The 24843-nt window shown below is 34.2% G+C and overlaps 3 protein-coding genes across 7 annotated transcripts; 1 reads left to right on the forward strand and 2 right to left on the reverse strand.

The window, feature by feature from the left end:
- Positions 1-933: 933 nt before the first annotated feature.
- Positions 934-4362, reverse strand: LOC139991150 (STAM-binding protein). 2 transcript variants are annotated; one of them, XM_072011027.1, is made up of 9 exons: positions 4240-4362; positions 3987-4181; positions 3773-3871; positions 3467-3688; positions 2821-3006; positions 2442-2739; positions 2235-2347; positions 2053-2155; positions 934-1975 (listed from the first exon to the last, which is right to left on the reverse strand). In XM_072011027.1, the coding sequence occupies exons 2-9, from the start codon at positions 4130-4132 to the stop codon at positions 1910-1912; spliced, it is 1233 nt and encodes a 410-aa protein (XP_071867128.1). In that variant the 5' UTR covers positions 4133-4181; positions 4240-4362; the 3' UTR covers positions 934-1909. The 2 variants fall into 2 exon arrangements, with proteins under 2 accessions (XP_071867128.1, XP_071867127.1); XM_072011026.1 differs by having other exon boundaries at positions 3987-4343.
- Positions 4363-4380: 18 nt separating this feature from the next.
- Positions 4381-6073, forward strand: Ercc1 (DNA excision repair protein Ercc1). 3 transcript variants are annotated; one of them, XM_072011070.1, is made up of 6 exons: positions 4381-4674; positions 4763-4858; positions 4936-5045; positions 5134-5328; positions 5402-5587; positions 5652-6073. In XM_072011070.1, the coding sequence occupies exons 2-6, from the start codon at positions 4789-4791 to the stop codon at positions 5853-5855; spliced, it is 765 nt and encodes a 254-aa protein (XP_071867171.1). In that variant the 5' UTR covers positions 4381-4674; positions 4763-4788; the 3' UTR covers positions 5856-6073. The 3 variants fall into 3 exon arrangements, with proteins under 3 accessions (XP_071867171.1, XP_071867170.1, XP_071867169.1); XM_072011069.1 differs by having other exon boundaries at positions 4381-4648; positions 4728-4858; XM_072011068.1 differs by having other exon boundaries at positions 4381-4648.
- Positions 6074-19014, reverse strand: LOC139991139 (ABC transporter G family member 23). Of its 2 annotated transcripts, XM_072011005.1 has the most exons (13): positions 18825-19014; positions 18479-18686; positions 11499-11709; positions 9772-10042; positions 8801-9223; positions 8467-8553; positions 8272-8384; positions 7761-8149; positions 7485-7600; positions 7339-7409; positions 7149-7237; positions 6898-7074; positions 6074-6827 (listed from the first exon to the last, which is right to left on the reverse strand). In XM_072011005.1, exons 3-13 carry the CDS (start codon positions 11705-11707, stop codon positions 6526-6528), a joined length of 2247 nt encoding a protein of 748 aa, XP_071867106.1. In that variant the 5' UTR covers positions 11708-11709; positions 18479-18686; positions 18825-19014; the 3' UTR covers positions 6074-6525. The 2 variants fall into 2 exon arrangements, with proteins under 2 accessions (XP_071867106.1, XP_071867105.1); XM_072011004.1 differs by having other exon boundaries at positions 18479-19014.
- Between the last annotated feature and the right edge of the window lie 5829 nt (positions 19015-24843).

The following is a 24843-nucleotide window of genomic DNA, read 5'->3' on the forward strand; positions in this document are numbered from 1 at the left end:
TTAAGGAGTCGTCTGTGAGAAGTGAAATTTCCATAGGTAAAGAAGCGTGCATAAAGAAAATGCTTACGCGTAACGTGATTTATACTCAGTCTGTAAACGGTAAAACGAAGAACACATAAGCTTCCACGTAAAAATAGATTGACCCTGCTGCCGTCGATAAAACCCCGCAAAGCGCGAAACCCTTCAACGCGAGTAATTCGATATACGCGAGGAGAGGTGAATGGCGAGAAACATTCTCACGAGGTACTCGCGTATACCTACAATAGGTTCTCTTTAGAATTCCGTATCCTGGCCGTGAATAATTTTCTTCTGCTCCTTCTTCCTTTTTTTCTTTCTTTCCTGGTAAATAATTTCTTTATGCTCTCTCGACCACAAATAATCGCATTCAATGAATGTTCTCGAACAATGAGCATAAAAATCACAAAGAAGATAAACGAGTCCTCTTTGTGAAAATCTTTCGTTTCGTAAACAAAAGCTAACCATCATAAACAACGGAAAATTAGATTTATTATATTAATTTATAATTTATTTCTTATCTTGCGGAATATACAGTTTTTTTACTAACATTCAACTACTTTATAATTATAATATTCGGATTTAGCCTTCATCAATCTTTTTGGTACGAACGTAGACTAATGTTCTAAATTATCTTTTATGCTAATTAGGATTTACGTCCCTCACTGTGTAGCACGCGTTCAATCACGATTTGGCAATTAAAATATTTTTCGGTATAATAAAAGTTGATAGTTACATTATCAGGTCGTTAAAAAAAATTGTTAGTAAGTAGATGGAGACATGTATGTACAAAATATTGCACGTTTATGAGACAGGGAAATATATAGTCTCATAAACAATACGTAAGCGTGTAATTAAACCTTTAAGTACACAAAAGTTATCTCAGGTACCTACTAGTACAAATATTTTATACCGATATCAATTAACACAGCATCTATTGGTACTATACAATTTTTAAATACAGTACTGTATTATAGAGTACATAAATTGAAGCATCGCACAAGGTTCATATATCGATTTAGTGTGCCAACATATTTCATAACAAGCTCGGTATATTAGGTTATGACTAGCACAGTGTGTCAATGCAATTTATTGATCTTTCGATTACGATTTTACGTAACGATACGATTTCATTGAATGATCCAATCATAAATAATGTTATTCGATGATATCGTGCAATATCTACAATTGAACGTTACATACTTCATGTGGTTAACATGAGGTTATGAACACCATTATTTTTCCATGAAAGGCACGTAAACTTATACACACATTTCGCGCACTGCTAATGTTTATAAAAATTTTTGTTGTACATTTATTTTCCGGCACACAAAATGTATTACTTGAGTAAATAAATATAAATATTATGAAAAAATAATAGAAGCACATTTTCATATCATACTATCTTAAATATTCTATTTTTAAATAAATTATACGTAAACAAATTTGTCTTATTTTCATTACACGAGGTTGAAAATTCTTTGATACTCGTAAAATGAAAATGTTAATACTATCTGTTAACGATAATGCTTATTTTCAGTCAAAATAATCTCTAATTATTAATTATTAAAAATTCTTAAATTATATAAAGTTCTTCGTGTAATCTACTATAATTTACCAATTAAATATTGCGTTATTTTATTCTACCGATTTTAAATGCACGATTTTACTTCAAATATATTAAGGATTTTTAATATATTAAATGCTTTGTCATAAAAATATTGAAAGCCTTGCAACTGCTAAATTCTTATGTTCTTTAAGCTAAAATGTCTGCAATTTTTCATTTTTTTCACTTAGTATAACGTATTTGATAGTTAAATACATAACTTGTTATACAATAGTACACATTAAAGTATATACATATGCAAAAATGTGTATACACATCTAAAAGATGTCATTTTCTTCTTAGGTCCACTACTTCTATCACTGCAGTTACATCCAACTTACAGTGTTTTGCTTTCTGAAAAAATATTCTTTTGAATGTGTGTAACAAATTATACTTATACAATCTGCATTAAAGTCATTTAGAATACTTACCGTGTATAGTGGAGGATCTGTTGGATGCGGATGAAATCCAGTTTCTCTACAATTGGCAATAAATTCTAATCCATATTCTGGAGTTAGAATGAAAAATCCTGTTCTAAAGTAAAAAAAAATATATTTTTGAGTTTAAAAAACCTCCTTTTTTTATACATCCGGATATTTTTTCTTTTACTTACTCATCGTATTTAGGAGCACAAACAATGGCAATGGCTTCAGCCATCATAAGTTGATATGCACAATGTGTATGAAGATCAACACTAGATAGAAAGGCAGTCTGTGTAGGATGTGTCTGTGAAATACAATTATTTTTTCTATTTGCAAATTCACCCAGTTCAGATATTGTTTTCAATGATAATTTTACTTTAAATTCAAATATTACATACATGTATCCAACCAAGAGTAATCAAATTATGTTGATCCTGATAATCAAATATATCTTCTTCATTATATGTTACACAGGAATCTGGGGATCCAGTTTGTTCAGGAATTAATAAATGAGTAACAACTAATTTATTTCTTTCTAATTTGCCTGCTAATATACCACAAGTTTCTTTATTATTCATGGTGTTAGAGAATGCCAACATGAGGAAGTTTTGCATTAATTTAGTTGGCAGTACTATGTCTCTTAAAGTAAAACTGTCACAAAGCAAAGAAGGTTTTGTTGAGCGATCTATAGTGGGTCTATTAAAAAATACAATTATATAATTTAATATTATTTGTAAATTACTATAAAAATTCAATTCGTTTTTACATTATACTTACTTTTCTTTAGATGTTTGTGCAGTTATATCACTAGATGGACTTACTAATGGTCTTGATGGTATACTGGAAATTTTTTTAAGCTTGGCATCTTCAGGAGATGTTATACTTGCAACCATAGCAGCTTCTGCTGCTTTAACAGCTGCTAGTGCAGCTAATTTGTTCTTTCTTTCTTCCTCTTCTCTCAATCTAGACAAATATTATATGTGCATAATCATTATACATATCTATAAATATAAATATATAAGCTGAGTCACCTAAGGCTAGGAGTTAAAATATTTTTGAAGCGGTTAATTATATTAAAAAATGAATCATATATTTTTTGATGCATTTGATATAGTTATCATACCTTATAAAAAGTATTTGATTATTTATACAAGAATCCATTAGTTTAGATCTGGTATTTTTCTCTACTATCTGTAGATGAATGCTCGTGAAGTAATTCATATAAATTACAAAAAAAAAAAAAAAACAAATCTCACAATGTGCTTGCTTACCAACAGATTTCATATTGAAATATCAAAATGTCTTTTGATTCTCAGATTCATCTCTTCTCCATCATTTTTGTCACGGTTTGAAAAGGGTCAATATTTCTGATTCTAGCCTTAGATGACTCACCCTGTATAATTTATAAAATATTATAAAGTACTTTTCTAATTCTTCTTGTTTCAGTCTTTCCTTTTCAATTTTTTCTCTTTCTTTTACATCTTCCAGATACTTATTTAATTCTGTTTGATATTGTTCTAATAATTGTTTCTTTAATTCTTCAGCCTTAGGGAGTACTTTACGTAATGTTTGTTGATTATGCTCCTTATCTTTTAATGATACTGTGTCAAATTGTGGATGATTTCTTATTTTTTCAACAAAAATCCTGTAATAATACATTTTTAAAAAATAAATTGAATGCCTTAAATTATCATAAGCTATGTATTGTATTTAAAATCACATAGCTTACGTTATGAATTTAACGTATAAAATATATGCATATTCAAGGTTATTATCTTTCATGCACATATCTGCCATCCTAATCATCTCTACACCAGAACGATAATATCTGAAAAGGATTCAACAGATTAATAGTGTTAGAATTATTTAATTGAACTAAAAATGTATTTTTCAACAGGTTGCAACAATGATATATGAAAAATAATTATAATAGGGTCTGATACCTTTGAGGTGGAATGTTACGGTCCATCTCTACTGTGGAAGCATAATCCGAGAGATTCTTCAACCGTGCTCGTGGATCTGATATGCCAACATTCTTCCAAGGATGTTTGGCACTGACACTTTTAATCTCTGACGTTTCCTTGCTCATTTAAAAATTTTAGGTTACGTTTAGTCAATATATTAATTCTTTATTACATCTGAAAAGATTTACTATCAGTGGATCCTCGTAGTTCTAAAATATACATAAACATTTACCCCATTTTAATTCTAATATATTAACAAGAATATATAATCAAAATAGCGATTGAGTTGATTAGAAAAATACGTCAAACTAATATGTCATCAGTCATCAAATGTTATCAATTGCCAGTGTTACCAATGGAAAAATAAAAATTACTATTATTTGTTTTGGTAGTTAATGGTGTAGCAATTGTTAATTTAATACGTAGATAAAGATTTTTAATGTAAAACTTCTAAACGGCAGATATGTATGACACATTTATAGCATGAATGACGTTTAACTACTTCAGTGATAATTTATAATAATAATATCAATTTATTGCTATATATTATTTGATTATCAATATCGTTGTTGCATAAAATGAAAGTTTATTGTCAATAAACAATCCATTATTGCTGTTTTATTATCATATTGTTTACTAGGGTAATAACCTATATGTGTATCTTCAAGCATGTTTATTATAATATATATACAATTATTATATTATAGCATATTCTTAGAGGATTTTTAATTCACGAATAATATTGTTTTTTGAAGTGGAAGTAAATAAATAGATACATATAATGGAAGAGAATGATAAAAACAATGATGAAATTTCTCCACCTAAACAAGCTAAGGTTGATTCTTTCCAAAGTGAGTTACTATGTATATTATTATTTTAATATAAATCTGTTATATTTACATTAAAAATATTAATATTTTGTACACAGGTGCATTTAGCGAATTAAAGAAATCAGAATTTTTCAGCGAACCATTACCTGGTCCTTCTAAAGCCACGAGTGCCTCAAAATTTAATACACTGTTAGTCAGTTTAAAACAAGTACGATAATACAAGATTTTATAGTATTTTATAATATTATATAATATAATGTATTGCTTATTTTTCTACATATATAATCTAATTTTAGAAAGGAAATCCATTATTGAAATTTATAACTAATGTTCCTTGGGAATATTCTGAAATTGTACCAGATTATGTTATGGGAAAAACTACTTGTGCTCTTTTCTTATCGATACGTTATCATCAACTTAATCCTGACTATATTCATGAACGCTTGAAGGCCTTAGGAAACATGTATAACCTAAGAGTGCTTTTAGTACAGGTTCATTTTAATTATTGTTATTATATCTAATAGCATATGATTATATTTTAAATGTAGTGGTAAAATATTACAGGTAGATGTGGCAGAGCCTCATCATGCTTTGAAACATTTAACAAGAATTTGCATTCTGGCAGATTTAACGCTAATGCTGGCTTGGAATGCAGAAGATGCAGGCAAAATTATTGAAACATACAAGATTTATGAAAATAAGCCACCTGATGCAATAATGGAACGAAGTGATACAGCACCATATCAAAAGGTATATGCATAATATAATTAATTTGGGAATTAAAAATTTTTTCTGTATATATGTATTTTTTCAGTTAACGAATGCTTTGACAACAATTCGATCAGTCAATAAAACAGATGCCACAACTCTTTTATCAACCTTTGGTACATTAAGTGATCTGGTACAGGCACCATCGAATATACTTGCTCTTTGTCCTGGTGTTGGGATACAAAAAGCAGAAAGAATCCATAAAACGTTGCATGAACAATTTTTACGTCCTTCAAAATCTGTAAAATAAGAATAAACAGGATATGACTTTATACGTGTAAATAAGTGTAACTCCGATGTTCTGTAACATTATTCGGAATAAAATCTTTTATATTCTTTTATAAAATGATATTTATTGACTTTTATTGTGTACTTTTTTATTGTACGTTGTTTACCTTCCATGTAACATTTTTCTAATAGGATCGTATGTACATTTGTATATCATAGAATACATTTTTTGATATACAATGATATAAAAATAAAAACTACAATTCACGTTGTTGTTTTGCTACGATATCAAGAAAATGTAGTACTATCACTTACAGAAAAAGAGGTCGTTAGTTATTCTATATATCAGTGATTCTGATATTACAAAAAGATTATACAACTACAATTTCACGCTTTTTTTTACGTCTACTTACAATTACATCGTACAAACAATACAATCACAATTTTGTAGTAGTATTGAAGTACATATGAACAGTATATATACTACATATATATATGTAATAAATATAATGTAAAAGTGTTGAGCAACAAAAAGTATGTATCCTCAATGTATCTTTTATTTATATTACTCTCGTATCATTCAACGAATTATTAAATGCTGTATATTTTATAGAGTAAATCTTGCACTATAAGATATATTCACTCATACAATATCCAGTATAATGTTCGATCTATAACTTAATTAAAAATCCTTATCCTTTCTTGAATTTGAGCAATAATATCGATAGAGTCATAAACACGCATATCCAACAAAGCGTAGCGATGAAACCATTGTGAACCGTAGAGCGCGACATTGACCATCCCCTAGCTAGTATGGCTCTCATTGATTCTGTGCTCATTGTTAGAGGCATCGTATAACTAATAATTTTTAACAGTTTATGCATTCCTTCGATAGGCCAGATTATTCCACATAACATCACAATGGGTAGAAAAGCACCCATCGCAAGGTAAGTCGCGGTTCTTTCGTTTTCAGAGCAACATGCAATAACGAATCCTAAAGATTAAGTTTAGTTGAATAAATGAATAGTAATAATAGTTATTACGATTATTAAAATGATTCATACCGAAACACATTCCACACAATCCAGTGAGGACAGTCAGTAGACCGATCAAACCGATATTACCTTCACACGTGATATTAAATATTGCGAACGAAACTATTAGAACCATTATCGTTTGGCCTGCCATTATCGTGAATTGAGTTATAACTTGTGCGAAAAGAATTTCCGTTCCAGTCAGACCTGTCGATAGAAAAATCATCTATAATTTTTACCTAGATTATTTTTATGTATATATTTGATAGCATTTTATTTACCAGAAACTAAACTTCTTTCGAGAAGACCTTCGTTTCTTTCTAACAACATGGAGCCAGAAGTCAATGCAACCGACAAGAAAAAGATTATTCTGTAACATGAAAATTTTTATTGAATAAATAAAGTTAAGGAAATATAAAGTTTTCAAGACGATATTAATCAAATAGAAAATATTTAATCATAAACACTCACGTTAAAATAACACCTGGTGCTGCAAAGTCGGTGAAATTTGGATCCATGGGACCATATATTGGTTTTCTAAACTGCAAATCGAGAAACGTACGTTGTTATAAATTCTTACTATTTCTTGCCATTTCTTTTTTAAATTATCAACTTACATCAATCGGTATAGTCGATAGTTTCTCGCTGTAATTGCAAGCAATTGTCGCTTCCTGGGCAAATGCTTGAAACGAATTATAAATCTTTTTTTGAAGGAGATACCCAATTTGCTGATCTAAGAGAAAAAGAAAAAATAAATTCTCTTTCTTTTATGAAGCTTCATAAATAACCGATTATTTGATTACATCTTTTAGAGTCATAGATTTGGAAAAAAAAAAAAAAACTGGTGAGATAAAATTCTGGAAATTATTTGAAAATTCTGATGGTAAACTAACTAGACATATCCATGACGATTTCCATGTTAGAGTAATCTATATCCCAGTCGTTGGCATCTTTTCCATACTTTATTCTCGCTTCCAAGGAATCCGTGTAATTCGAGGGAAACATTATGGCACCCCAAGCATAGCCACTTTTAACAGCATCTCTAGCAGCGTCATCAGTATCATATAGTACAGTGTCCACCTGTCTTTTATCTAATTGTTCTAAAAATCGGCAACTTAACAAAGTCCAATTACAGCCTTCTGATGGCATACAATGTGCCACGTTGCTGCTGTTTAATTCGTGATTCACTATTGCCAGTTTCAGGCCTTCCGGATCTTTACCGATGGAGAGACAGAACAGAAGGATCTGAACGACTGGCAGACCGATGATAAACATAATCATGCTGAAAAGAACAAATATAAAATATATAGAAATTGTATTTCATTGTTTCTGTTTCTTAACTAGCAACTTCCTCTTTTTCTCCCAAATTTTGTAATTTTCTAAATTTCAAGAAGAAACGCTCACCCTACATTTCGCCACATCCACAGGAAGTTCTTCCATATAAGAGCCTTCATGTGCATCGGATTCACCACCTTAGACTTTCCGTGACACTCATCTTCTGGTGGCAAATCTGACACCTGTATTGCAATAATGTTATTTAATGTTAAATAAGAAACGACATATAATACTTAATCACCGAGACAAGGATTTAGAACGTACATTGAAATGATCGATGACGATGCTTTTCCTTCGACTAGAAACACTGACGTTGTCGCCAAATTCACCGCTCATTTCGTCATCTACGTTCTAAAATAGAATATAAACGTATATGAAATATCAATTCTAGAAAGTACATAAAAAAAAAAACAACTGCCGGAACATTCGCTTAAAAGAAACTCATTAATAATTTACGAGAGATTCATTTTTTAAAATTTAATACAAACAGATAATATATTACTCGGAACGAAACGAAGCTAGAAAAAGGTACAAACCAGAATTCATAAAGAATTGATAAAAAGATTGATGGAGTTAATAAACAAATATAAAAACGTACACCTTCAGGAGGAACACCAGTGACACTGCTGAGGATGCTGCTTCTCCTTCGAAGACCCATATTTTGCCTTCTGCTCAGCTTTAAAAATACTTCCTCCAGGGTGTCCACGTTGTGCATCTCCATTAGTCTCGTCGGTGATTCTTCAGCCAATAGTCTACCACTCCTCATCAAACCAATGATACCAGCCTGTCTCGTTTCTTCGATATAATGGGTGGTGATTATAATGGTCTTATTGCTGTTCTTTGTCAAATCGACAAGATGGTCCCAAATGTTCTGTCGTAAAACAGGATCTACGCCCACTGTGGGTTCGTCCAGGATCATCAACTCTGGATCAGCCAGAAGGGCCGCGGCGAAGGAGACTCGTCTCTGCTGACCACCCGATAAATTCTTCACGAAACGATTTGCTGTTGGCAGCTGCAAAAACTGTTCAAACGAAAAATATTTTTTCTCGTGTCCGAAAAGTTATTTGCGACGTGTTTTAATTTTGAACGAAAATACGATTCTCTTAGTTCTTTAATTTCTAGAAAGAGTCACTTGTTAAAAATAATATTGGCAATTATAAAACGGCGGGTTAAACTTTATGTGAGCTTGGCGTACCAAACTTTTGAATATTTTAGAATAACACGAGAACCATAAATCATAATTGTAAATACATAGATCCAATCATACGTATCTAAATAAGCTTCGTTTTCGAAGAATGCCAAATTTTCTAAAAAGTTTAACTAATAAGATACGGAATATATGGAAATAATATATGCACTGAACATTTATTTGCATTAAACGGTTAAACAGTTGTACTTATTACGTAAACAGCGACTCGATTAATCATCTTGTTTGGGCAAAAACAGAACAACGTCATATTTGTCTTATAATCATCCGGCTTTTTTCTTCCTCTCTTTTTTTACTCGTCTTAAATATCCACGTCATTACGCGGTATTAATATTATTTCGATTGAAACGATCGTATCATGCCTTTATAAGAAACTGTAGCTTCTCCTGTACTTGCTCCGTGGTCATACCAGCGCACCAACCGAAGTATATGAACGTTTCCTTTATAGAGAATTCGCCGTACAATGCGATTTCTTGCGGCATATAACCCACTCGTGGACCAGGAACACCCGATCCTTTGGAGCCTGGTCGACCACCGAGCACCCAGATCTCACCGGAATTCAGACGCCTTCGACCCACGATGCAAGAGAGCAATGTGGTCTTTCCGCAACCGCTTGCACCGAGCAGACCGTATCTGAAAACGAATATAATTGTTGTTAGTCATTTTATCGCTACTAATTGAATATTAATTGTCTTTTTATGTAATAAGCGATTTATCGTAGCCTGTAATTGTATATTAATTATATAATAAATATTTCGAAATGTTTCGATGCTGATTCGATGCAGGCTGTGAATATTTGTGGAGATTCACTAATTTTACCATTTATTATTTATTAACCATATATTTCATATATTTCTGCATATCACGTGCATCCTGTATCTCGAAGTTTCTCATAAAAATCCGTGATTTAGCGAACAGCCATTTAATGAGCTTGTCCGAATTTTTTTATCAGACATAATATATTTGCCAATTATCTACCGTGTTATTGAATAAATAATATATCTCTGCATTACACGTAGTTTATATGATAATTGCCATTTTATTGTCTAAAGCTATTTGCATTGTTTTCAATTTAGGAATGCTATTATAAGATTAGCTGCATGATTTTTATATCGTGACATCAGGTATAATGGCAGTGTCATATAAAAAACAAAATAGGTTACAATTATTGTGACGTAGAAAAGTCAACTTCCTTGTAACTTCAACAATTGACGATCATTTTTCTTTTCTATGTAAGATATATCCACAATATCTTAACGCCTTAATGTCTTAATATCTCTGTTTTAATGTTCACACGATAACAACTTTGTTATCTGCATAAATAACTGCCTTATTATTCAGGAAGACAAGAAAATATCTGGCTGTAATTTTGTTATACGTAAACACTGCTTGTGAGAGACAGGAACGATCAAGGAGCAGTAGCGAACACACGTAGACGAACAGACTGGGCAAGAAAAGAAATCACTTATTACAAGATCTTGCTTCGTACATTCCTTAACGATATTTCATGATTAAATATTAGCACATCATTGCCGATCTACTATTTCCTCTTCCAAGTTTCCAACAAAGCAATCGCTAAAGTTTCGTGAAAAAGTTCAGCAAATATATAAAGAGACGAGACTCGAGCCTCTCCTATATTGTCTCAATTGTGAATTACCTCATCACGCCTCGATCGACTAAACCAACTAATTCGACTGTTTTCATTCAGTCATCGCGAAGATGAAGAAAAAGGAAATTCAACGTCGTTGATTTGTCTAATATTATCAGACACATCTTTATATTCTGATATTTTACCATATGCTCAGTTATGACATGGACAGTCAGAATTAATACTCGAGCGGCGTAGAGTTAATTCACTTAGCGTTGAATTTTATATACGGAGAAATTAAATATAAGGCGAAATCGTCTTTCGTTCGATAAAAATGGTAGTTTCTGTCGATCAATTCACGAGGTCATTCACCCTGTTCCGCTAACTCGTGGAAGAGAAAAAAGACGTGAATGAAAATAAGAAGAGAAATGGTAGATTTGCATATGAATTTCGGCTGTGGCAACGTTAGTCGTAGACGAAAGAGTTAATTACGAAACTTACATCGTGCCTTTCGGCACGGTCATATTCAGCCCATCCAAAATAATATTCGGGTTACTCTTGGAGCCATACTTTTTGTACGCTCTTCTCACGTACACCGCTTGCCTCTTTTTCGTATCCAGAGTAGAGGATTGCGTTTGAAGCGGAGGTCTTCGAGTTTTCAGTTCCAAGGAAGCGGGCAGTGTACCTGACGGACTGTTGGCGTCCTCCATTTCTACGACAGAGGAAATAGTTAGTATTTCCGTGAAAGTGATTCATAATCGATGAACCATTTCACGCACCACACGTTTACGTTCTGATCGTTGGCTGACTAGAAGGAACGCTTAAAATCTATCGTATTTTGCTGCAGTCACTATGAAAATCATTCGACGCTGCATGCTATTGGCCAAAAATTTCCAACCACTGTTATTTTTAAGAGCAATCGATTGCAATTGAGAATAGTATTATCAGAGAATTTTTAAAGCGCGCGCAAAATACCGATGCAATTTATTCGTAACGGTGTTGGTACAGATTATATGGAATGAAGATTCTTCGTTGCAAAGTTGATATTCCTTTTTTTTTTTTATTTAAAAACACGCCTGATTCGAGCTATTTGCTGATTTAATTTCAATGATGTATACTGTTTTAAGTACATAGCGTTAACAAACAAGGAAAGAAATATTTCAACGGGAAATATTTGCACTTGTGTGCACTTGTACTTTTAATTTGTTATTCATTTCCAGCGTTTTTCCTAATACGTTTTTTTTAGCAATACGTGTCTCACACTATGGTTATGCTAGAAAATGACGAGGATCGATGTTACACAGCGATATGCTACGACTAAATTATTTCGCATGATTAATAGAATTATTTCGACAAGTTTGAGAAAGTTTTAGCTGTTTCCTAGTTGAAATAAAAACTGAGTAAACAACAGGTAAAAGTGATTAATTACAGTTACATCTAGCTTCGCCTGTTTCTGTATCACGTGCACTGCCATGTTTGTACAGAGCAACCTGTTCAACGTTACAGTTGCAAACGCCTCTAAACAAAATCCATTCGAATGATTAGTGTCGCAGTTAGGAGCGTTTGAAACGTAACAAAATTTTCACAATGGATTAAAAGATACGTAACGAAAATTAGTATTCTCTTTTTCTACCTGTGAATCATCAGGCAAGATTTTAACAATATCGCGTGACTCAAGTAACGTGGAAATTACCAGAGAAAAATGTACAATTTTTCAAGTTAACGTAACAAATTCATCGATATTAAAATTTTGTAAAATCATGCCACTTATTGTCAATATCTATAGCGTTGATTTCAGTCAGACGGACAGATGACTATAGCGACAATATCACGCAATACGAAGGATATTACACGATAAATATAGTACGATAATAACAGCTATTTCGCTAAAATGATATCGTAGATGTATCTCTATCTTCCATCTCCAAAATTGTTCGATCTATTTTATTTCAACCCATTTTTCTTAAAAAATAATTTCACATATTAAAAATCGACAACTTCGTATACGATCGTCAGAGTTTTTAAATCGATACGTAAGTTGTTCAACGAAGTCGACACTGAAAAACATCTTTTTCGCTTATCGTGGAGATCGTTAACCCATTTGCATCCAAGCTGGGATTTATCCGTATGCTGCAACTGTCTTCTCTCACCAAGTGCAGATTATTACGCAATCGGACGACTTTCTTCTATCACCAAGCGCGGATTATTACACGCGCTGCGACTGCTTTTTATTTCAGTCGCTAAATATCGTTCAGAGGTGAGAGACCACGTTTGACCCGTTTGTCAGCATCTCGCCTATATCAGTCTATTATTTTCTTACTTTTGTTGTGAAAATCTTTCTAACTGCCACTGTGAGTAAGTACTGTCAATCTTAATTAAATGTAACAAATTCAAATTTAAAAAATATTCTGATTTTATAATGTAAACTAAAGCGATGCGTTGCATGCTTATCTAAAGGTACTCGAAGAGAAACGGTCTTTAAATGCCACATTTGCGATGTACCATTATGTATTGACCATTTTAAAGAATTCCACGAGAAATAATATGATTTAATTTCTATTTTAATCTAAATAATTTTTGTTTAAATAAATCATTTTTACTCTTTTCCTCTGTTATAAAGAATGTAAGATGCGATGCTTGCCAAGTAACATTGTCTGCCAATCATGTCATTTGCTGCATCTACGCTGGCAGCCGTTGATGCCTTCAACTGTTTTCTTAACCAAATCTCAACGTGATCGTCGCGAAGAAATGGTACTCTACGAATTCTGAACGTTTCTATGTACAGTTTCTATATAAGTAATAAGTTTTGTATAAATTCCACTATCGTAAAAGTGTAGACGGAAGTATCTTGTAAGTAAATAGAAGATGATATCTCGTATAGGAATTCGACAAAAGAATTTATGTGACAGGACTTTTAAAAATTAAGATATAACATCATGCGCAATATACTGCGAAAAAATTCTTTTAACAAGTATTTAAATATTCTACTGAGTCATCGGTATACGCAGCGAAATTAGCCAAACGCATGTTCTCAAAAATGTAGCCTTGTACAGGCAAATTTTATTTTACCAAATTATTCGAAACTAAAATCCGTAGGAAATTAACGAGCTACGAAGGTAGAAATTTATGCTTCGAAAACGATGCAGTTTTTCAAACTTTTCTTAAACAGCGTACGGCTCGCGTTCGACGTCTGTCCTCTCAGCTCGGCTTCGATCGCTCTAAAATCGTGTCGCGTCCCTGAAAAGATCCGTCCGACTGGACAACGGCCAGTTCTCGGAGCCGAAATTGCACAACGCGATGATCGTCGAAAAGGAATAAGGAAGACGGTAAAATGCGTGAAGGAAACGAAAGAAAGAGACGCGTGTATCGGATCGGACGCACGCTCGAGGACGTTGAGACGCGGCCGTCGACAAAATCGAAGAAACCGCGCGGGAACGAAAGTCGGATTGAACTTTCTTCGGTTGGCTGGACCAGCCGGAGTTAAGCGAGAGCGAGTTTGTTACACGCGTTGCATCACTCACGAATCACGAAACGAAAGATCGCGTCGATTGTGTGCGAAGGATTCTCCATTGCCTCGGCTATCGTCACGACCTTTTTAAGCAGGTTCTTTCGAACGATTCCTCTAGATTGTCTATTAACCTATTTGCATCTTGACCCTACTTAAGAGCGACGCTTGGTTCGCTTTCTTCTTTTTTTCTGTGCAACCAAAATCCTGACTGACAGCACAGCGTAACACGGTTTGCAAAATCGGCCAATTTTGCCTGATCATCGTATTTTCGCCTGGAAGATTTGCCGGATATGCTTGGCCAGAAATTACAAGAAGCTACGACGGAGAAACTCGACAACCGTGAAATTCATTCAGACTGACCTCGATAAAGTTACCTGGTATTAACAAATATGACGCAACTTTGTTCGATTTAAACGTATGATATTTCGTCGATGAAAAAACAGTTGCACGAAATGGAAGATTACGTATAAAATTATTCGCGAGAGTCTTCGTCTACGCAAACGGGCTACTACTTTTATCAAACTATATCGTATCTTCTATCGTATTTGATCGTTAACTTATAGTCTTCCTTATGCCAAGAATTTGGAAATTTTCAAATGTTCACTCTTCCAGTAAAGGAACGAGCCGAGCGTCTTTCTTTTTGTCCTACGATATTTTATTTCTTCTGTTGTAACACGTTAGTTCTTCTTTAATATGTTGGCGATGAAAGCGATAAACATAATGTAATCCAAAGTACATTTTAAGTTCGATTCATTATCTGAGAAATCTATCGATTACTTTATATTCAGTTTCTGTGATCCGTCGAGTCGTTAAAGCCGATCGTTGCTGTATAAAAATATTTCTAGATAATATCGCGATGAACACGTAGTATAACTCACATCGTTAATCTATAAATTGTATTGATACTTCGTTACAATTTTTAAAAGTATAAATCTGCGAAGTAGATAGATCGTGTCGATTAACGTTCGACACGTGTCTTTCTTTTTTGTGAAATCGTACATTTCTCTTTTAGCGAAATATTCCATATGCATAACTTTAGAGATACGTTTACATGCAAGCTACAGTTTTTGTAACTTATGCAATAATGTGTTACGCAATAGTGTTTATAATTAGGATTTTATCCTTCTTCGATTCGTTCACGGTTGAGAACCTTTCTTCGTGTTAGAAAATCATGAAATGTAAGACGATATTGACGATTAATCGTTCAACAAAAGCTTGAGGAAGTAACTTTTCATACTTCGTGGAAAACTAACAAGGACATGTTGGCTGCATGTTGCAAACATGTAAACAACCGGACGTGGAAAAAGAGACAAGCGTGAAGCAGATTGGTAAATATCCTCGAGTTCATAGTAGACGTGCAAGTTCATTGAAGAAGAGCTGTCCACGCGAAGTTCCGAAGAAATGGAAAGTGATTAGACGTAACTTTAGATAAGCGCGTCTTTCTCAATATATTGTCGGTAGAGAAACAGAGATATCTGAAGAAATACTCATTGCGGAAGACAGTGAAATATTTTAACAGATTTTAATGCCACGAATATGTGGAAAATTTGAGGAAAATAAAAAAATTCCATTCTTTGGCTTTTTTATTCTAGTCCAGCGATAGAATTTATGTTACTGTTAGTAGAATAAATTACAGGTTTCTTAGCAAGAGGTAATCGTCAAATTACGAATAAATAATTATTAGGAAAAACTAACAATTCTTTACTTTTTCGTTTAGCATATATTTGCTACTACATTATACGTCGTATAATATGTGTTTGTCATATATAATTAAAAGAACGAATGGAATACGGCCAATGGAATTATGATCTATTTCTAGAAAAAAATGGTTTATTCGCATAATTAAATGTCATTCGACAGTGAAAACGACCTTCACGCAGAACGTGCGTGCGTAAACGATCATAAGTTTTCCAAGAAGTCGATCGACCAACGCAAAAATTACGATGAAGTTAAATACGCGAGTTTAATAACGTGCAATTACAGATAACTAGCATTAAAATGCTAATTTGAAATAATGAAAATGGTCATTTCGAGCAGTGACGAAGTAATTGTTAAGAGAATTTCAATTTATTAAAACTCGTAAGATAAATAGAAAAGGATTGAGTTTTACTACTTTGCATTGTATGCGATAAAATGTCCAAACAAATTCTCTGATCATATGAGAATGATTATCGAAATCCTATGGGAAGCCTAATTATTGAATTCAAAAAGACAACAGAAGAGACGATAGAATTCAACATCGGTGAAATATACAAATGAAACAAATATTTTAGAAATTTCAGAACATATCTGTAGAGTCTATTGTTTTCTATTTTTGTATATTGGATTTATCTCTAAAATTGTACGCGTGTTTTGAAACGTATTGTACTATTCGATAATAATTTATCTGCTTAACAGATTAACCGGAATAAAAATTACTTGGACAGATGTACTATATTTTTTTCATTTCTACTCTAATCTCTTTTAAATGTTCAATTTACGATCACGTTTGTTCGTAATTTCCAGTGTTAAATTAACGCTAATTTAAGTACGCCTCTAGATTCTTTGATGCAATTTAAATTACGAGGCTTAATTAAACCGAGACTGATTGTAATCTAAATCGTCGTGAAACCAAATGTGTATTAAAAACAGTTATGAAATGTTATGTTGATTTCTGATGATTTCGTCATATTGTACGGAACTCTTTGTTTTAGCTCTACCGAAGGTTACAATTTTGCTGATGTTTTATAATATCAAATTTTCAGGAATTCGAACCGATTATTACACTCGAAACTTAATATTTCCTTCAGAAATTTTCAGGTTTCATTATCATTTAGGTTTTTACTACCACATCAGCAATTAGGTTTGTACTAACATGTAACATTAACATAATGTCAACATTATGGTAATTGTCATCCTTACTATACATGACATGTGTCAACAATGATATCATCCTGCGTGTTCATATTCTTCATATTCTCTTTTGTTCGTAATGTATTCGAAATTCTCAAGAAGGACATTTTCAAAGTTGATGTGACTGGATTAGTTTACTCGAATATCTGTTACGATATACAGATATTTTTTTATTTGCACGCAATAGAATTACGTTCATTATAATTGTATGATTCTGTTCTGATTATGCTTGCAAGGACTTTGTATTTCATTTTACTTTCTTTAAATTGCTTTTCTCTGGGCTACACAATTTTTCTTCTTAATGAGCTTTAAACTGTTATCGTCATTTCATCATTTTGTGTTAGAGTAACCATAATTCTAGCATAATAATGTTTCGACAGTTTCAATTACATTGTTACTGTTAATTTTAGTAATATACGTATGCTTTCATTAATCGTTTATTGTGCATATTACGGAATAATACAGGATGTAATTGTGTAATGTTTGCTGCAATCTATAAACAAAAGTATGAATTTCGGCATACGTTTCGAAAAGTTTGAATAAAAAATTATAAACTAAAAGAAGACAAGGAAAGCTAAAGGCTTCAAGTTTTCGTCAGCTTCTGCTTTGCAGGAAGAAAATATGATATTCGATATGAACAATGGGATTAACAGCTAATAAACAAATGATCGCAATTAACAGCTCGTTAATCGTTGAAGCAACGTCAACGCGGAGCACATGGAATTAATATTCTTTATACGAATCAAATAATCTTTGCTTGAAATTTCACAAGCGAAACTTAATATAATTTCCCCACTTTACATTCTCGCATTATACAATCCTAGCAAACGCAAACGCGTGCTTGTTAAAAGACTTCCTTCCGTTGCTTGTCACGCTTCGAATAAAATTTAAAACAAAACTTTCACACGAACTTGACTTTCAATAGTTGATATCATCATCGATACTATTTCAAATGATATCGACAATTTATAACCATACAATATCTGTTCTAGCTCGAATGATCCAGCACCTGTAATCTGTGATCAAATCACCTTTCCCTGCTCTTCCTTTTCATACGTTCGTCTCACAGGCAACCACTAACCTGCGACGCGTACTCCGGCAACGACGAATAGCAGCTTCCTCAACAGCGAACAACGAGCACCGTACCGATATCTCGACTCAATTGCATCGCACGGTTCGATCGTTCATTGGCAACTCCATCGTGTTCAAAAATTTCCGTATCCAGCAAATGTTACCACTGACTTGCGACGATATCTTTCAATCACTTTCAATATTAAAATAGATATCAGCTGGAACAAGGCAGATAGATTGTTTTTCTCGTTAGAACATTCTGCTGTTTCCCCTAGAGCCAACGATGCTCCCGGAAGCTTGGTTTTCCCTTCACCTAGCGTTTCTCCATACAGAATAAGAAAGACTCTCGAACGAACCACGATTTTCCTTACTGTCACTTCTTGCTCGAAAATTCCTTGCAAATTGGTCGGAGGAGTTTTGAGTCGCGCGAGTGGTTGCCGGTCGAGAAATGGCAACCAGGAAACAGGTAACGCGATGGAAGAGTGGCCTGGCTGCAGTGCCACTGAGGACTAACTCGGTTGGCTACAGAGCGGAGAATCAAATGCTTGTGCAACACGTCCGAGCGGTGTTCACCGCCACGGCAGCGGCCAGACCAGTTTGCGGTGGGGGCAATCGCGGGTCCCGGATTATTACAAATGCACGCGTCCAACCACGTATTCGCGGGTTGAAGAATTTTTTTTAGAAACGAACCACCGTCTTTGCATGGCCGTGTTTTTACCCACAGCTACATTTTTTTCGCGACCTCAACGACGCGTTTAATCTTCAGGCTACGTCTTCAGGCTATAGGCTTCAGGTCTCGTGATTTCGATCCCGAAATTCAGAGTTTAGAGTCGAGGTAGCAGATTTCAGATATTAAAATTCCAAGAGCGCAGGATTATTCTTAGAATTAATCTTAGACCTTAGAGTTCAAAGTCTAGCAAATTCCAAGCTCAAAGTGCAAAGTGCACAAGTCAAAGCTTGAAATCCAATAATCAGAGTTCAGTGCACTTCGGAGTTCAGTGTTCAGTATTTGAAGCTCATGGTTCAGGATTCCGAGACTTCGAATTTCTGCGCTCACGACTCGAATATTAAGATTCAGGTGTGTTCTTCGTACTGCTAGGCATTCATCGTTGAACTTCCCTCAAGAGGTTTTAACTGTTTTAACGCAGATATTGCCGGATTGGTCTTCTTGAACCGGTTGAAGTTGTATCGCTTTTTCAAGGTGTTTGAAGGTGTTCTGTAGGTTTGCGTTCAATTGTAAGAGACTGGTATTTCATGTTGCCGGTTGAGATAAGGGATTCGATAAATCACCTTATCGATGCTATCGTAGCAATGTAAGTTTATTATGTTATTCTCTGTTCGATCTCTAAAGGACAAATTTTTCGAGGGGCTGTTTTTCCGAAAGAAAAATTGCTCCTTCTAGAAAGAAGCTATAATTCTATAAAATGTTTCCATTTCAAACTAAGAAACACAAGATTACAGTTTAAACTTATCTCTTAATTACCTACAATCTACGTACTGATTGCAATACTAGAATCCTGGAATATCTCAATCTAAAGATCACAACTTTTATATTCATACACATACATCCTTTGTAATAGGATGCAAAGTAGAATAATATTTATGTTCCAGTAACAGTATAACGAGGTTTGCAAAATTCTCGTACCGAACCTTGGAAAACTCGGTGAAATCGAAGTGGTTCATACATTTTCCGCACACGTACCATAACAAAGTAACGATAACTTGCATAATAGCGAAAGATTGCCACGATACATAATTCGCGAATTATTTACTTTCGACGAAGTGTGTGTGTGTGTGTGTGTATGTGTCAGAACGTCGATTGTGTAAATAGTAAGTTCACGTGCATCGAGCTGTTCTATACAGGCGTTCAAATCACCGAGAAGTTCAACAAGATTTTCGTGTGTCCTTGTTCGAACACGAATTCGCGAAAATGAAATTTCATTGCGAAGGAAACTCCGAGCGTTTGGGACAAGCTGAGTGAAATTGGAATAGAAATCAGGCCAACGATTTACCAACTATTTACCAATTATTAGCAAACTTGCAGCTTTCTGTTTCTTTTCAGTTCCTTAAAACTCGTTTGGGTTAGTCGGGTTACACAAATTCGAGCAACCTGAATTCATTTCACCAGTGTCAAGACATTATTTAATTTGATTTGATATCAGTTTTTTAGGTCTCTACGATCAAGTCGTTTGAATTTAAACGTTCAGTAGGAATTTCGTAGTGTCTCATTCTACTTATTCTACGAGTATTGCTAAACCGTGCTTATTAATGTAAATATAAATTTTTATGAATATGAAAATCTGGATGGAGATTCGTTTCACAGTCTACATATCGTTATTTTTTGTTTTTTTTTTTAACATTTAATAATTTATTCACAATCTCAGCGTTACATATATTCACACGTTACGTTCATACGTGTTTGGTCGAAGTCTCGAAACTCAGTGTTAAAGATTTAAGCTCACTAAAAATTTTATTTCTTTTTGTTAATAGAAACACACAGCTACTAAATATAGCACTAAACTTGTTTCGAAAGTTTCTTTCGAAATCTTTTAGATTTTCCTACGATGTTACACGTTACAGTGAATTAGATGAATCAGAGAACGTTAGTCACAGCGTGAGAATGTTAATATTCACTGCAATTCTCCAAGGTATTTACATATCGTGTCGGATTTTTATTTGCCTGCACCGAATAAGTTTAATTACTCTACGATAACACAATCGTTTGTAATTATATACATATATGTTTCGTAGCAGGCACAAATTGTGCGTCTTATTAGACAGCTCGACGTTCGTTAATATCAACATTCAACGTACTTGCACAAACAAAGTGAAAGCTATTAAGAACCACGTTTTAAATTCCTTCCTTTCTATCGCTGTAAAAACTGTTACGTTAGACACTTTTGGCAAAATTAATGTTACAGCAGGTTGAATCAGTCGACTTTTTTTTTATCATTAAAGAATTTCTTTAATCTTCGATTTCTCGTTTTAGCCTCTCGTTTTATCCTGAAAATCCTATCGTTCGTCGCAAGGAGACCAAATTTGGTATTATAAGTTTCGAACAACTTAGGGAAGTTAATTATAGTTGTTTCCCATTCGTTAAAAGTTAACGTTCATGTAAAATAAAAACTATTTTCTGTTCTCTGCAATCATTTACAACATTTTCATATTATTATTCATGAGCAAAAGAAGATGATAGGTGCTCGGTGACAGTTTGAACTCGACTGAAGGTTACTTTGTTGTCCGCTAGGCAGTAAGGATATACGCAATCATAGTTATTCTCAAGAAATACCAAGGTGACATTACCTCGACAAAAACAAGATTCATGAGCGCAAGTTCCAATGTTTTGTTTGAATACCGTCGAAATTTGATATTCACGTTCGCGGACTCGGAACTTGAGTTATGAGATTCCTTTCTATTTGCGCTACGCATCTCAATCATTCTACGTAGTTACAGTACCGTTATTCGACCAATGTATCGATTTAGCAAAAGAGAAAATTAGTATTTTTATACCCATGCCCTTTTAATATTTGCTGTTTGTCGAAGAGTAACAAAGTCAATACTATGCTAATTATTTACAAAGCGGATGACCTCATCGGTTCTTCTGACGTCGAGATACATTCACGGACAACATGCTGTGCAACTGTTCCCTGCACAAATAACCGACGCTCGTCCTTGGTTTCCAAAATATTAGCAAAAATATATTCGATGCTATATACCACGTATGGTACGTATCTCTTCGTTTTCTAAAAAAGTGTTTCATTGCCAAAATACTCTATATAATCTCAGTAATTACCGTAACGTTTCAACAGTTGCACAAAAAGGTTGTCATTGATCTAGCGGCTCTATTATATAATTTCTCGGAAAATAAACCACCAGGGAAAATTTTTAACCGAAAATAAGCAGTTACATCGATCTTCAAACTAGTAGTAGTGTATGGCATATTGTTAGTTACAACGCGAGTATGTTATTGGTTCGAGGTATCCTACAATACATATTACACAGCTGTGACATTGTTTGATAACGATAATACACTATAAATATATTCGATGCTCAATAATTGTGCTATGTTATCGTAAATCTGGTTTCGTTGTTTCGGCCGCAATTTCATCCAGCTTGAATCAACACCAATTTAGTAAAAGATGAGTCAATCGATTAATTTTGATTAGGCTGGGTAGAAATGCGGCCTAATACGCAGGTAAACGATACTAGAACTTTGTGTGTGTCTCTTGTCAGAGACAAAGTACGATATAGTAGAAAAACACTTGTACGGGATATATTTTTGTTAATATATCTGGAAAATTAAAACGGAGCGGTAGTTATACGTACGCGTAAGGAAAAAGTTGCCCCGAATGTTGATCTTGACGACGTATTTCAATGTCCCTGAAATCGGCGCTTTGTAAATCACTATCAATAACGTTAATAACTATTAATAACGCTCAGAAATATAAAAATAATGGATATTATCAACCGAGTATCGTAGAAACGTAAAAGTAATAAATATCTTCTCTCTTGTAAATTTCCATGCTACCTAATACCTGCATTTAACAATATCCACTATTCATCGTTTATTTTGTTTACATCTTTTTTAATTGAACGATATATTTCGAGAATGCACGACACCTTTTGGTGTCTCTTGGTCGACGATAAAGCGAGAAGCACGAGTTGAATTTAACAAGCGTTAGCCTTCGTCTACTGTCGGGAACAGTAGGCTCGTAAAACCTGCAGGAGCAATAGAACGGGCAATTTTTCCACGTCGACCCGTTTTACTTCCTCGAAATCGTTTCTCACGAACGAACTGAATCGGTCGCACCTCGGATGCAGATAATCGTTGCGTGTTATACGAAATCACCAATGGAAATGAATTATTGATCGTACGACCTTTCCTTCGTCTTACGGTGCGTCCCGCGCTGTTCATGGGTCTCAGAGAATGTTTTCACATTATCCGAGTTTTATTCATTCAGTTTTTATCGCTTTTTAATCACCGATTCAATGTTAATATTCTTCAGAATTATCATTCAATGTCGTTCTCCACTGTAAGTGTAATTGAACATTAGTTCCTTTACTTTTAATGTTACAACCAAATGTATCTGTTTATCGCGGACTCTCGCGATCGTAGGTTTCGCGTAAACTCGTCTCCGTGATCGCGATTTTACGCGTTACAGTAACATCGGATCGATCGAGAAGTTTGAAATCGGCGTTCCGAACGATATTAATCGCCATGAAAGAACGAAAAATAAGAACATTCCGACAGACTTGGCTAATCGCACCACTTTCGTCTTGTTCTTTCTTTTACGATTTATCCTACCGCGTAACGACGTAACTACGAACGATCAAATCTTTCCACTAGCAGTTTGACTTCGTTCAATGGGCCAAACAGACGCCTATTTCCATATTCGCGTCGAAGCTGCGGTTAAAATATGATTTACGACCATCAGACATAGTCTTTTTGGTGGAATAAATAGACCGTCATTCAGGGTGCTCGGCTCGCTGTCCTTCGGCAGGAGACTCGGAAATCTGATTGCGACACGCGCAATTTACTTATGTTCCACGTCGATTGCATCGAAACATTCGTGTAACACTCGACTTAGTTTCTTAACGTCTTAATGAGCCTCGCTCGATGCGCGAAATTGCAAAACTCGGTGATACTCGCGCGATCACGCCGGCACGTGTAGGCAATTGCACGACAAAATCCACCATTTGTGACGCTGCCGATGGCAAGAGCCGAACAGATTTAGTTTTTAGTCTTAGTAATTTTAGTTCAATGGACAGACGTGCACGATTGACCTGCAAGAAGACTCTTCAGCATGCAGGAAAATGGCAATTTCGTGAAATCTGTTTGTTTGCGTCGAAAAGAACTCGACGATTCTTACGTAATCCTTGTTGGATTAATTCATTGATTTTAGAATATGGAATTGTAATATGGAATTGTTCGAGTGAATTAATTAAAAATCGTTGGGACACAGAAAGAGGCTCGATATCGAATTAGTTTCCTTACTTACGACATGTAGCACATATGTAGCCACACCATAGTGAATAAAAATCACGAACGACGCAAGTTAAATTGATCTAGTTAAAAATCTCGATCATTGCTTTAGAGGAAATCCCTTGTAAGAAAGAATGGAATACACAGTTGTATCGATGTTTCGAATCAAATGAAATTCGATTTTATTATAAATTTTCCACAAAAATATGCAGTTGCATAAAGATTTACAATTTAATGATATACAACGATCGCGTGCATTTCCGTCGTGCAATGTGGTGGTCGATACGCTCTGAACTTTGATTCTAAAGAATACGAGACGCACGAAAGACGCAGAATACGAGGAAGGAGAGTGCAGTCGGCTCGCTTTATATGGTTTACCAAGGAAATGGTTC

This window comes from Bombus fervidus, chromosome 9 (assembly GCF_041682495.2).
Source record: "Bombus fervidus isolate BK054 chromosome 9, iyBomFerv1, whole genome shotgun sequence".
Lineage (NCBI taxonomy): Eukaryota > Metazoa > Arthropoda > Insecta > Hymenoptera > Apidae > Bombus > Bombus fervidus.

Bases quoted from the DNA above. Each gene is read 5' to 3' on its own strand.
- LOC139991150 (XM_072011027.1), bottom strand. From the start codon at position 4,132: ATGAGCAAGGAAACGTCAGAGATTAAAAGTGTCAGTGCCAAACATCCT. The intron at 3,872-3,986 runs GTATCAGACCCT...AATCCTTTTCAG, and splicing joins CGTAACATTCCACCTCAAAG to ATATTATCGTTCTGGTGTAG. The intron at 2,740-2,820 runs GTAAGTATAATG...ATTTTTTAATAG, and splicing joins GCACAAACATCTAAAGAAAA to ACCCACTATAGATCGCTCAA.
- LOC139991139 (XM_072011005.1), bottom strand. From the start codon at position 11,707: ATGGAGGACGCCAACAGTCCGTCAGGTACACTGCCCGCTTCCTTGGAA. The intron at 10,043-11,498 runs GTAAGTTTCGTA...ATTCGTTTTCAG, and splicing joins ACCGTGCCGAAAGGCACGAT to ATACGGTCTGCTCGGTGCAA. The intron at 9,224-9,771 runs GCATGATACGAT...TCGTTTGAACAG, and splicing joins AGCTACAGTTTCTTATAAAG to TTTTTGCAGCTGCCAACAGC.
- Ercc1 (XM_072011070.1), top strand. From the start codon at position 4,789: ATGGAAGAGAATGATAAAAACAATGATGAAATTTCTCCACCTAAACAA. The intron at 4,859-4,935 runs GTGAGTTACTAT...TTTTGTACACAG, and splicing joins TAAGGTTGATTCTTTCCAAA to GTGCATTTAGCGAATTAAAG. The intron at 5,046-5,133 runs GTACGATAATAC...ATCTAATTTTAG, and splicing joins TGTTAGTCAGTTTAAAACAA to AAAGGAAATCCATTATTGAA.